A 14,692-nucleotide genomic window follows, 5' to 3' on the forward strand; every position below is an offset into this window, starting at 1 on the left:
ATATTCGACGATTTTTGTTCTCTGAATAAAGAAATAGTTTTTATTCGCGCAAATACAAAAACTTTTAATCGAAATCAATAAAAAAAAAAAAAAATTCGAACTTATATAATTTATAAATAGAAAACAATTATTAATTGTTAATTAATTATTATTAATTAGATTAATTATTAATTAAATTAATTATTAAAAATAAATAAATTAATAATTTTCAATATTTTAATAATCTATTATGTTTATTTTGCAGGTTGTATTGTCGGCGTGTAGTACGTACTTCGACACAATCCTATCACAATACGAGGAAAAGGATCCAATAGTGATCATGCGTGACGTAAAATTTTCCGATATTAAAGTATTGGTGGAGTTTATGTATAAGGGAGAGATCAATATCGACCATGTAAGTATAATTTTATTGTTTATTTCTGGGTCACTTTCATTTTCATTCTAAAACTAAAATAGTTTTATATATTATTGCATTAAATATACACTTGAAATCGATTAATTTTTTTTTTTTTCATTTCTTTGGAAATAAATGTAATTTTTGCAAAAGCTGTCACACTGTGTAATATAATTTATGACTTTCGTCACTCTTCTTCTTCTTTTTTTTCCGTGAAATTAAAATATTAAAATTGAGATATTTTTAGTATGACAAAACTCATACAATAGAAATAGTCTTTCTATTCATAGAGTTTTATGGATATTTTCTTTTTTTTTAGGATATATTGAATAAAAGGATTTTTAATTAATATTTAGTTATAATTATTACTGAATTGTTATTTTAAATATTTCGCTATATTAAAACACTTTTAATGGATTCTTCGTTAAAAATGTGAAATTTAATTATTTTGAGGGAAATAATAGCTCGTTTTATTTGTATATTGGTATTTAAATAAATATGAAAATATTTTTTCCTTGAGTTTTAAAAATAAAAATTTTTTTTTCTACTTTAGTCGCGGGTATTTTCTTGAATGTTTCTTTTTTTTCTAGAGTCTTGGCGGATTTCGCGACGATAGCCGGTAAAATGAAAATTGGTGGTCGCAAGTTTCTGATTGATCCGCCAATTCTCATTGAATGTATATAGAGTTTTGCTCGATCGCTTTTGCGTCACATGGCACGTTTTTCACATCGAGTCAACGAAACGAAAGCGGCAATTTCTGAAATACATTTATTCCCCGCGCACCGTTGACCCACTTAACATTTTTCCAATTCTGCCGCAGCCCGGCCGATAGAAAGCCAAGCGTTTGTAGAAAGTTCCCATATTATTTTAGCATTCAGTGGCGCACGCTGCATTATTGCAGTGAAAATTAGCAAATAATAATTGAATTCATTGTTTCTCGTTTTATTGTGTCCAGGTTACTTGCGGATTTTTTTCTTTTTTCAATCGTCTTTGAAACCCACCCACCCCTTTTCTTTTTTTCTTTTTCCTATTGACAAAAGCTCATCGATGAAAAGCTTACACTTGCATCGAGAGAGTTTGATTATTATGTGCAAGATAAAAATAACAACAGTCAATTTTTTATATTTTTATTTTTACGCCCGCAATTGCTCTTATTAGTTTTATTTTTATTGTACAATCGAGCATGAACGCACTATTTTTTTTTTTTATTTTTTTTTATTTTCTTTTGTACCAATAAAAAAAGAGAAAAAAAAAAAATAACTGACTTATTTCCACATAATGGCCACTGTCCTTTTATTAGATTCACTATAAAAAGTTATAAATGAAAAATGATTCGTTGGAACTTTTAAAACCTGTACAGAGTATAGGTATATATATATATGAAAAAATATTGATAAAAGACTTAAATTGTTATCAATTCTGAGGAAAATTTATTTAATTAAAGTAAAGAAAATTACTTTTTAACTGCTCATCAACTTCTTTCTCGCGTCCTATTAAGAATTTTTTTTTTTTTTTTTTTTCACAAAAGTTCTTTATTAAAGATCTAATTAAGAAAACTTTGCCAACTTAAGTTATAAGATTGAAAATCTCGTTCGTTAAATTTTCTTTAATTAAATTTTGAGTGAAGATTGAAATTTGAATAATCTTGTCTAATGTTGTCTTTATATATATGTTATTATTTCAGTTATTGTCACTTTGAGAAAAGTATTTTTCTAAAAATATAAATATAATTTTCAATGTTTATTTATTATTTTAAATTTTTTCACAAAAGATTTTTCATTTTAAAATTTCAATCGATGATCATTTTTAAAATTGATATATGTAACATAAATTGATGGTAGCTACAACTATTTGAAGAACTTAGGGATGTATCATGTTGCGAAACAATAAAAAAATTTCCAAGTATCGCATTTTATGTTTCGTTCAAAAAAAAAGGAAAAAAAAAAAAAAAAAAAAAAACACGCCTACGACTAATCATCAGTGAATAGCACATTATGTATTATATGCGATGCAGCTGTTTGTTCTCAGAAAAAAAGGAAAAAAAAAATTATTAACGTCAAGTTAAAGACAGCATGATTTTTTTCTAATGACATTACTAATGATCCAACTAAAATTAAATTAAACTCGTTTGATGAGAGACGAAAGACTGTCAAAAGTTTATAATAATATGGAAATGTGATAGAATTCATCTGATATTAATATTTTTTTTTTTTTCAAATCGATTGTAAATGTCGCGAGTTTCCTAGAATATAATCGATCCAAATGCTATACAAAATGTATATTTAATATCTTGCAATAAAAAGAGAATAGAATAGGTATAATCCGGAAGAAATTATTTTCTAAATTTAAAAAATAAAATAAGCTATTATTTATAAAAATTAAAAAAAATAAAAAGGAGAACAATATTTTAATTCTAATTAATATTTTTAATTATGAAATCCTTTTTGAAAATTATTGTTCCGCTTTTATACTTCGGTTAATTAAATTTCTAATTAAAAGTTAAACATAGTTAAAATTAAAATTAAATCAAAAATCCAATTAAAAAAAATTATTTTACTAATTGAATGAAAATTTTAATTAAATTATTATTTTTGAAAAAAGTATTTTTTTTTTATTGCTGGTATTTAAAAAGAAGAAATCAATTTTAATATTGTCTAATGGATGAAAATTTTGTTTTGCAGACGAGGCTCTCATCTCTATTAAAGACTGCAGAAGACTTGCACATTAAAGGATTAGCCGAAGTCAGCTGGCGAAGTGACTCAGCACAGAATGACATAGCAAATAGTGGTCATAGTCCAGCATCAGCTACCCCTGGTGTTGAAACAGTTCTCAGGGAAGGAGATGGGGATGATCAACCTATGCCAAAACAGAGGCGTAGAGGTCGTCCACCTCTTGATGATCCACCATCGGCGCATGATGTTTTCACGCCGAAAATCACTTGTATCACCGGAAATGTAGGCACAGAGGGCTCATTAAATGTAAACCAGGTTAGCTGAGCTTTGGGCGCATTGGGATTTAATTTTTTTTTTTTCTCCTTTTACCCTCTCTCTATTTTTTTCAACTGGCACATTTTTTTTTTAACTCGCATGCGAATATATATATATATATATATATATATGCACGCTTTCACGCTGCATAGAAAATTAGATCACTCGAATTTGTAGCAATAATTCTATTTTCCCCCGTCAATGTAATTAAAAGGCAATTTAATGTTTCTCTATAATGTAATTTAAAATTTTTTTTTTTTAATTTCAATTAGTAATTTGCAATATTTTATAATTATTATTTACTTTCTAAATATTTTTAATTTCTTTTTACTATTAAGATTTTTTTTTAAATTTACTGTATTGTCGAGACGGATAAATATTTCGGAATTTAATTCGAATTTCTAGTTGATTTAATTTTAAAAAATAGTTTCATATTTTTTATAGAATTTTAATTTAACTAAAATTTTATTTGACAAAATAAAATTAAAATTAAAATTTATGATAAATTGTATAAAATGTGTAGAGAAATGTTTTTTAAAAAAATTTTTTCCTCGAATTACAACTGATTTGTATTTGATTGCTAATGGTTTTGAATTCTCTTGATCAGGAGGAAATGATGAGCGAGGGAGGAGACCATGAAAGTTGGGATGATGATATGATGGCAACGAATGAAAATAACGACCCTTCTCTTTCAATGGTTAGTATTCTTTTTTTTTTTTAAATGTCCGATTAAATTGAATTTTAATTGAATTAAATATAAATTTATTGCTACTATTGAAGATTGTAACTAATTTTTTAACTAAATTTTTTTTTTTTTTTTTACAGCTCTCGTACATGTCAAAAGAGGAAGGAAACGATTTGGAGAAGAAACGTAAATATTATTTTTAATTCATTTACATTTTCTAGTTAAAGAATTAAATTGCTAATAATAATAATTATTATTATTTTATAAATTAAATTAGATAATTAAAATTCATGGCAAAGATATCCATTTTCGTTAAAAAAAATGATAATGATTTGATATTATTAATTTTAGCGCCCAATACGCCTACGGCATTAAACGCTTCGAATCCAGCGATACCTGAACAATTTCGGGATGTTATCAAAATGAACGATTATTTAACGACGGGTCGACGTCAGGAGTTTTGGGAGGAACCTTTCACGCGACGCGTTATGGACGCCATAAAGAGCAAGGAACTGGAAATGAAGACTGCAGCTGAAATACTCGGAGTTTCTTATGGAACTCTTTACGGGAGATACCGTGACAGTTATGGATGCCTTAAACACCCATACAGGTATATTTAAAAAGATCTATTATACTTCTTTATAATGGTTGAATACGGAAACCGCAATTATTTTAATTTGTTTGAAAATTTTCATAAAACTTTTGTTTTTTTTTTTGCCTTTTTTTTATTTCTCTTTTTCTGATAAATTTTCTTTTTAATTAAAATTTTTCGTTTTTTAAAAAAAATAAATTATAAATTTCGATAATTTATTATTTTGCACCATATAAATTAGCAAATAAATAATCCAATCGATATATGTGAATTTAATTTTAGAGTTAGCAAACTTAATAAAAATTTAACGTATTCTATTTTTTTCAATTTTTGATAAAATTAAATTTATTACACTAATTTCTTAGACTATTTGAAAAAACGTTGTGTAAAATTCATTTTTGTGTAATTTATTTGACCAATAATGAAATTGCTTAAAAAACAATATAGTTTTAAAAATATTTTAAGTTAAAAAAAAAATTAAATTAGTTTTTTCAAATTTTTTAAATATTCATTTTTTTTTTGCATGATAATTTTTCCACATCACAAATTATTATTATTATTATTATTTATCAAAAATTTTGTATTTATTCGAAATATCTTTTGACGTAATTGTCATTTTGACGAACATGAACTTAATTTAATATTAATAGGATATAATTTGGCATAAATTTCACATGTCAATTAACAGTAATATGATTTGTCACAAAATCCTAGAAGAGAGAATTAAATATTAATTGATTTTACAGTGACACGTTATTCAAATGTTGAAATATAAACGATTTTTCTTTTTTACTTCTATTGAAATATTTCGAATAAATACAAAAAAAAAATAAAATAAAATATAATGCTATGGTTAAAAAAATAACACGAAAAAGAAAATTTTGATAAATATTGTCTTGGATTATTTATTTGAAAATAATAATAATAAGAATTTAATAACAGGACTCGGAGTGTATATTTTGAGAGAAAATTTTGTTTTACTGAATTCAAGTTGAAAACTTTTTCTAAGAATAATTATTTTATAGTAATAATAAAATATTTATTAAAAATATCGATTTTTTGCGTTCTTCTTTTTTGTTTTAAGAATGCAAAAAAATACTTTTTTGCAAAGTTAATCCGAGTCCTGAATTTAATTAATTAATTAATAATAATAATTTCTCTTGAAAGGATTTGTATATTAAGTAATTAATATTCTATTTCTAAACAGTTATAATCATTGCAGAGTGAGAGATTTTTGGTCAGAGCCGGGTCCAGCGGAAGTTCTCGCCAAATTGCGAAGAAAAGAAATTACACTTTTCAGAGCGGCCGAGTTCCTGAATGTAACCGTCCACACATTAGCCACATACCTCTCAACGCTACAGGGTCCCGATCGTATTTCGTTAGCGGGCGATTTAAGCGTCTCGGCAAGCAGTATGGATGGTAATAGTGAATTGGAGAATAATGATACAGTGAATGATATATTGCAAAAAATAAACGCGAATGTGAACGCGAATGCAACAACAGTCACGACTGCCACGACGTCAACACCAATAAAAAGGGAGGGCGGCGGTTATATTGATGTACCGAATGTTGTGCCGAAAGCGGCGACGTCCGTACTTGAGAACAATCCCGATATTACGATAGTCAAAACGGAGAATATATCGCGAAAACGTGAATATTCAAAAGTATCGAGTACAGAAAACAATAATGCAAAATTATTAAGTGGCGGTGCTGTCAGTGAAATGACATCACAACAACAACAACAGCAGCAGCAACAACAACAACAACAACAACAGCAACAACAACAAAAACTTTCTGAGCAATTGTCACTAAATAATGACATCAGTAAGCCCTAACTATTCAGGCCATATCTAACCCCGGCAAGCCTCCGAATACCGTATCCCGGATACAGATCTGAATTGTGTCCGCGTCGATTTTATTCAAATATTTTCACTCGTTTTCTCACAAATTTTCATTTAAAGTAGAAAAAAGAAAACAACAAATGAGCAAAAAGATATTTGTCATTTTTTTCAATTAGAAATTGCAAAAATTTTATTTTGCATATATATAAATTTTTTTATCATGACGATATTAAAAAAGGGAAAATTGTGAATTTTTTTTTTTTGGCACGCCGGAAATGTGAAGCAGCAGCTTGATCATTATTTCTCTCTCTATCTCTCTCTCTCTCTATCTTCTATTTTTTTTTTAAATGATTTTTAGCTGCCTTTTAACACTTCCTTCGTCGATATATATTTTATATATATATTTTTTTTAAGTTTCAAACGACGTAATCGAAAGGACAAATTCCAGAATTACGATTAGAGCTTAGTATTGATGTATTTATTACTTCAGAATTATTGATTCGCTTTATTTAACGGAAAAACTGACTTGCCCTTCGTAAAAAAAAAAGAAAAGAAAGTTCAACCGAAGTTCCTTTTGAAAATAATTGTCATATTGAGAGAATATCGTGAAAAAGAAAAAAAAATCTTAGAATATGTATGTTTGAACGTATAAGAAAAAAGAGCGACAATATCTCACTGTAAAGGCGCGATCTGAAGTGACCATTTTTGACCTATTTTTTTTAAGATTGTTAACACTAGAATATCTATTGGTTTTTATCTAGACAGACTGGTTTAAATCACGATATAATAGGGGTGTAAAACAAGAGAAACATTCTCGTAAAACAATTTAAATTTTTATTTTATCTGCATAAATTAATATTTTTTTCTTTATATTTTTATTATTCAAATATTTATATATTAATTATTGCCATAATTAATAATATATTAATTCTTAACTAAATGAATAATTTTAATATATTAAAAAAATTGTTTAAATGTTTCCCTAGTTTTGATTGCGCGCAGAACAAAAGTCTAATCGAGAAATGTATTTTTAATTTTGTTTTTTTTTTGACGAATGGTCAAGCGTGAAACGTTAATTCAAAAAGAAGAAAAAAAGAACGAAAGGCGAGTGCTTGCAAAAGTAATAATCTAAATCAGGAATTATTTCTTAACAACGCGTTTGAATTGTACAATTTTTATGATTTTTTTTTTTTTTAATATGATTTTTTCTTTCTATCTCTCTCTCTCTATCTCTATCTCTATCTCTATCTCTTTTACAACAGTGTAAAATAACGCACTTAGGAGTTTTAGAATTGTAACTATACATACGCGAGCTTTTTATATAAAAAAAAAAAAGAAAAAAAAACATTTTAAGTGAATTTTTTTTTTTATATTTCGGTTGAGAATTATTGACAAAAAAAAAATGACAAAGACAATTTGTTGAAATAAATACGAAAAATAACGTCCATTGTAAATATCAGTGCAATAGCGAGACCTAAAACTAAAATTAATATTATTTGTCACAAAAAAGAAAAACAAATGTTTAATCGCTATTTTACAATAATTGAGATGCCTGCTTTTACGTTATATTATTGCGTTGAAAACGCCGTAACAGGTATAAATGCTAGGGATTTAAAATTATCGCCAAATGCCTTATAAGGTACAAGGACGATGATTTTATTCAGTTTATTTTGTTACGAAAAACTTTTTGGACACAGTGTCATGGTCATCGTGCTTTTTTTTTTTATAAGGTACGATAAGAAAAAAAACAAAAAAAAAAGAAAAAAAGAAATAATCGAGAAAAGAAAAAAGACAGAAGCGTGACCGTACTTTTATTAATAACTTGTACTCCTTTGAGAAAATGACTGGAAATGAGTATTCCTGTTTGCTGAAGGTATAACTAAGTAAGAACTTAAGTATATATATATAATAGTAGAGGTATTCCCATTGATATTTTTGATGATGTAAGACTTTAAACATTAGTTTGCATCGAGACATTCATATATTATATATATATATATATATATATATATAAAAATATATATATTTTGGAGTATTTGTAAAGTAATCAGAATGAACGCGTCGCTCGACACAAACTTTACGATTACCTTTGCATTTTGAATGTAAAATTTTTTGTTTTTGAACCATTGCATAAATGAGAATAAGAATTATATTGTGATATGTGTATATACAGAATTGTAGATAAGAAGGCTGAGAGAGTAGGTGTCGATTACACTCGTCCAAAGTGTGCGGATCTCTATTGATACAATAAACGATTTCATCAGCAGAAATCAAAAAGACAAAAGGAAAAAAAAAAAAAAAAAAAAGAAACAGTCGAGCGGTCGCGAATTCAAATTCACAAAGACGAAGACAAGAGAATAGCGATTATAATTTCGATCATTAAGGTTTTATGACCCACGGGACGCTTGAATATTTTCTAAATTCTTCATTTTCAATCATGATTTTCATCATTTAAAAGTAATTATTAGAGAGAATTCGAATATTTGTCAATTGACATAACCTCTTTTAATATTTTTTCATTTACAATAATTTAAAACAAATAATTCACTATTATTATTAATTCGAAAATAAAATTTATACTGTCAAATCGAATAAAATATAATTATAATTTAAATATGCACACTAACCTCTATTCGGCAATCCAATTGTCGTTTACTCCGAACATAATTTTTGTACTCCAGAAACAATATTTGTCACAACTTGTAGTTTATAATATTATTATTACACTTTCACTTTGATGAACAATAATTTACCGTATCTTGAAACGTATTTATTAATTAAAAAAAAGTATAAATTTAATCAATTTACCACTCATCGACATCAACTGTTAGGGCGCACTCACACCTCTGGCTGCCTGCACAGGCAGCCAGTGAGAGCCAATCAGAGAGTCAGTAGATTTAAATTTGAATTTTCTGTCTCTCTTACTCTTGTACGTTTTCTGCGTGGTGGGAGGCTGCCTGTGCAGGCAGCCAGAGGTGTGAGTGCGCCCTTACTGAGTTGGCGCGTAACTGAAGTTAATCAAAGATCGAAACGATATATCGAATCTATATTGTCGCAATTCACCTATTGGTTGATTTTAAATTTCGCGCCGACATATCAAGCTCTGAATTCTATCATTATTTCCGTTTCGCGCCAATTCAATATTAGATTGACATTTTGAGAAAAATAGATAATAGAAAAATCAAAACAAACAAAAACCAGCCATCAGAGAAGAAATCGTTTAAATAAGTATTTTATAAGTACTAAAAAGACTGCCTTTTTATATTCTTTTTCATCAAAGTGAAAATAGTGTAAAAAAAAACATTTTAACGTAATTTAAAATATGAATCATTGTACAAATCATAACCAAACAAAAGTGAAAAAAAAGTGTAAAAGAAGAAAAATGATGGTTAATTCAAATTTCTGGGGTACAAAAATTTTGGAGTCACGAAGAAATATTACTATTATTATAAATTCAAGAATAAGGTTAGTTGTCAAATAAGTTATAATAAAATATTTCGAGGTTATCCCAGTTAACAAATTCAAATTGTAGGTTATCTTAGATCGATAATTTAAAACCAAACGATTATTTCAATAATAATAATTTAATCATAATAGTACTCACAAAGAATTTTGTAGATTCATGTGTCCCAATTTGTCATCCTTAACGATCAAAAATTCAATTCGCGTATCTTATTTAAGCATCCTTCAATGTACCTATAGACACATAAACAAAAAAAAAAGAAAAACTTTAGTTTATAAATGTTTGAAGTTTTTGAATACTTTACAAGCACTCTAGTTCAATTTATGTAATTTATAGAATTTTTTTTTTCTACGATTATTTTCACCCTTGACTATTTTATTAATTCATATAATTATAATATTTGTAAAACACACCAGCAATGAAAAAAAAAAAATGGTAGATCTGCTCATTTTATCGCGATTAATTTTTTTTTTTTTTTTATAAACATTCGAATCGAACTCATCGTGTCACATTGAATTTTCTGTATTAAATAACTAGGAACTCTTTCGTTTAATAAAATAAGACTAAGACATACCAAATGAGAAATGTAAGGACAAGTTTTGTTAGGTTTAGTAATATCGCATATCAAGAGAGCAAACAAAAAAAAAAAAAAAAAAAAAATACCTGCGCTGATGCACTCTGTATTGCCTATGCACGTTCCGACAAACAAAATAAAATAATAATAAAAAAAAAAAAAAAAAAATTCGGAACGCACGAGACCACATTTACTCTAGCAAGAGTATACGACTAGAAGTATTAATAATTAATATTGATAATCTAAATACCGACAGTCCGCAATGACTGGCCGTTACACTAGCGGCAACTACTTGTTCTAGATACGTTTTAATCCTATTGTTTCCCCCCCTTTTTTTTTATTTATTTTTTTTTTTTTTAAATAAATGTTTCCTTAAATTTATTCTTGCTACACAGCCACAGCGGAACAAATCTGCGTCATCTCGCGATCGATCATGGACTGTACATTTTCGTCTCCATTCCAATTTATCCATGATCGATCGAAAAATTATAGACATTTGAGAAAAAAAAAAAAACTCTTTTTTTCAAAGAAACTTGTATGTAACATAAATCTATTTTCAACGACATCTGGATAAATAAGCAATAATTATCCAGAAAGAAGATTTTTCTGTAAAATTGATTTTTATTTTTTTATAGACAATTTATATATCAGAGACTAAAATTAAGGGATATTATTATTATTTTAAATATCGATTCTCCGAGTGGAAAAGAGCTTTTTATCATTTTTTTAAATTGTATTTTTTTTCGGCGCTCGTTTTATATATAAAAAAAAGAAAATAACGCTTGCTAAGCGTTTATGTATGTTTATAATAAGCGTTTTTATAAACACTTCTTAAGCGTTTAATGTGTAAATTAAAAAAAAGAACAAAAAATAAAACGAAAAATTTGTCAAGCGTTTTTTTTTTCATGAATACTTTTGTTAAAAAAAAAATAATAAGGCCATTCATTCGGACATTCTTGTATCATAATTGGAGTATCTGTTTAAAAAATCGGGAGATGCGTGACCGCATTGACATTGTACGAGAAAACAGGACAAGACTATAGCCTATGGGCAAATGATGCCACATAATTGCGGCTATCGCACCATGAGACTAAAAAAAAAAAAAAAAAAAAAAAATCTATATCATAATTATGTGTCGTTTAATATAAACGAAATAAAATAGTATGTATCATCGTTTTATACACAAACCTAATTATAAACTACGTACACTATGTACATTCCTAGTATACACGCTCTCATTATCATACACATTGCATTACACGCGCATACGACGTATGGACCCATTATATATAATATATATATATATTTATAATGACTATATATATATATATAGTTAATCCAATTGGACCACCGTAACATCGGCATACTGAAATCATTAAATTAATATTAAATTCACGAAAAAGAAAAAAAAAAAATATGCGCATGTATCATCGGTGATAAAAAAAAAACAACAACAAAAGTAATGCTATTCGATGGAAAAACGATATGGCTGAAATAAATCTTTATAAAAAGACAGTAAAATTTATTTTTTTTTTTTGGTCAAATTATGCTAATCACTACAAAATAGTAGATATAAAAATTTTTTCAAAAAAATTTTTTTATTTTTAATAAACTCTTAATTCGAAACAAAATATTCCCAAAAAATCATGTTTGAATTTTTTATAAAACGATATTTTTTATTTATTTACAAAAAAAATTCAAATAATTTATCTAATTGAAAATTTTCTAATAAAAATGCAATTTAAGGCCAGGTCCATGTTGTGTCAGCTGTTCCATTGAAACTTCAAAGGAACAGCTGATTCGACTTTGACCTGGCCTTAATAGATGTTTATGAAAAATTTTATAAATTTTATTCTATGAAAATTTAGTAGAAATAAAAATTTGAACTTCGGTTTTTTTAGGGAATAATAATAATAAAAAGAATTATCAAACTTTTGGACATAAATATAATATCATTATATTTATAATTCTAATATATTAATTCTATTATATTTATAATTCCATTTGAATTTTGCTATTAATTGAAACTATTATATTTATAATAATTGAAAATATTGAATTTAAAAAAAAAAGACAAAGGGACGTGTTTATGTACCTAATTAACAATTGAACAGGAATGGGACTTTTTAATTTCTACAATAAAAAGCAGCCATTCGACTTTCTTCGTTAAATATGAAAAAAAAAAAATACAAGTAATTTTTTTTTTTAATTGCTCAATTCAATAAATGAATGATTTTTTATTGAAATTTTCTCTTTTTTTTTCAAGTATGCGAGTGCTAAGAAATTTTTATTTGTTTTTTTATAGCGATAGCCTATTATATTATATATATAGTATATATTCGAAATGGTGACAGATGTGAAGAAAGTCACAATAGTCTCTGTATTTAATTTATTTTTTACATTAAAAAAATTATTTTAGAACTTAAAGTTTATCTTTTATTTGAATAACGCGTGTATAAATAACAAAAGATTTTGAATTTATGTGACACTCTAAAAATTAAAAGATACAGAATTAAATTATACAATTTTTGAATTTTTAAAAAGAATTCGATTAAAATTAATTAAATTATTAATTAAATTACTAAATAATCAAGAATTTGAGAAATTCCCGATTATTCAAGATATTGTAATTTTTTTTTTTTTTTTTTTTTATTGTACTATTGTATATTCGCATTTTTCGAAAAAAATTTATTGATTCTACTGAACAATTATTTTTGACTATCGAGGGAATAATAAATAAAGATTGATATTTCTTAAATAGTCAGCAACATGCAATACTTCTTGAAAGAGAATATTACCTTAGTTATAATAATATTTAAGTGCAAACCTTCTTGAACTGTAAATAACCCACTTTGAAAAAAAAAATGTTTTTTAATGTAAAAAAAAAACCTTCGTATTTTCTCGTGAAATTTCAGCAGTTTTAATAAAATATAATTGGAAATAGTGAATATATAATGCGAAAGTAGCAAATTCATTTTTCACCGATGGCCAAAAAAAAAAAAAAAAAAAAAATTACACGACACACAAAACATTCTCCTACCCCCCCAGAGACTGTAATTTTATTTCTTTTTTATTTAATTTTGTTTTATATAGTCAAATATTTCAACGATAGAGAATAATGTCTATAAAATATGTAAAATCCGACATTATTCTCTAAAAGCGTGAAATATCATTTCTTAGCCAAAGTTTTGTAGGGTTTGCGTTTTGTAGAATTTTATTTTCTCTCTCTTCCCATTTTTTTTTCTAACTCGACACATGATAATATTAATAATTATTTTAATTATATAATTATTTTTTTTTTTAATTATAAATATGATTATGATTATTATTGAAATAATCGTGGTAATTTTTAGACTATAGAGGAACAATATATTTAGTGAATAGAGATTAAAGAAAAAAAAAAAGTATACTTAATAAAAGTAAAGTATATATATAAAAAAAAAATATATATATATATATATATTGATAAAATATTATCGAGATCGCAATTATAGAGATTGGATCAAGTGCATATAATGCTAGGGACGAAAAAAAAATGGAATTTTTTTAAAAGGAAAGTCGCTTTTTACGAGAGATGGTTACAAAGTAGAATTCATTAGGGAATTTCTACTCGCAGAGAATTTTCATTGATTGAACAAAAAAAAAAAAAGAAAAAAGAAAAAGATCAGTAAGTAAGTGTAAATGTTTGTAAACAAATTATGAAACATTATTATGTTCAGTGCCTACATATTTACACAATAATAATAATAAAGATGAAGAATAGAGAAGTTGTGCCATTTTTCTGTTTTGCCATTCACCTCACCTTGTTATTTGTGCATTTTAATTAATTTCTTCTTTTACATTTATAAAATTAATTTTGCTTCTCTTCTCATCAATCATTTTAATTACATTCACAAAAAATAAAAATTGTTTTTAATTTTTCATAATCATAAAAAATCACATTATACATAAAACATTGCACAGGTGAAATAATTATTTTTTATTTGCAAAAAATGGTTTTTTTTTTTTTTTTTATTCTCTTTGGAAAATTATAATTTTTTTAAATTTATATATTGGCAAAATTATAAATTTTCCAAATTTTGGTTTAATAAACTAAATTTCAAATTTCATTTATTAACATAGAAAAAATTTTAGTCTATTATTAAATAACCCTTTG

The 14,692-nt window shown here is 26.0% G+C and overlaps 2 protein-coding genes and 1 long non-coding RNA gene across 5 annotated transcripts in view; 2 read left to right on the top strand and 1 right to left on the bottom strand.

The window, feature by feature from the left end:
* LOC127283100 (uncharacterized) overlaps positions 1-8,274 on the top strand; it is a 114,031-nt gene extending 105,757 nt beyond the window's left edge. The window contains exons 5-10 of one of the 3 annotated variants that reach the window (XM_051307778.1): positions 245-394; positions 3,076-3,381; positions 3,989-4,078; positions 4,207-4,252; positions 4,418-4,676; positions 5,866-8,274. In XM_051307778.1, coding sequence (XP_051163735.1) covers positions 245-394; positions 3,076-3,381; positions 3,989-4,078; positions 4,207-4,252; positions 4,418-4,676; positions 5,866-6,493 — 1,479 coding nt within the window. In that variant the 3' untranslated portion in view covers positions 6,494-8,274. The remainder of the gene's footprint in view (positions 1-244; positions 395-3,075; positions 3,382-3,988; positions 4,079-4,206; positions 4,253-4,417; positions 4,677-5,865) is intronic. The other 2 variants (XM_051307779.1, XM_051307780.1) reach the window with 2 other exon arrangements.
* Positions 1-9,266, bottom strand: part of LOC127283109 (uncharacterized) — a 54,122-nt gene extending 44,856 nt beyond the window's left edge. Inside the window, exon 1 of the long non-coding RNA XR_007843302.1 lies at positions 9,127-9,266. This is a non-coding gene — a long non-coding RNA (uncharacterized LOC127283109). The remainder of the gene's footprint in view (positions 1-9,126) is intronic.
* LOC127283097 (AT-rich interactive domain-containing protein 5B-like) overlaps positions 1-14,692 on the top strand; it is a 230,308-nt gene that overhangs the window by 73,513 nt on the left and 142,103 nt on the right. The gene's annotated exons all lie outside the window — the stretch shown is intronic.

This window comes from Leptopilina boulardi, unplaced genomic scaffold (genome assembly GCF_019393585.1).
Source record: "Leptopilina boulardi isolate dan_hultmark-lab unplaced genomic scaffold, ZJU_Lbou_2.1 LbouV2_305, whole genome shotgun sequence".
NCBI lineage: Eukaryota > Metazoa > Arthropoda > Insecta > Hymenoptera > Figitidae > Leptopilina > Leptopilina boulardi.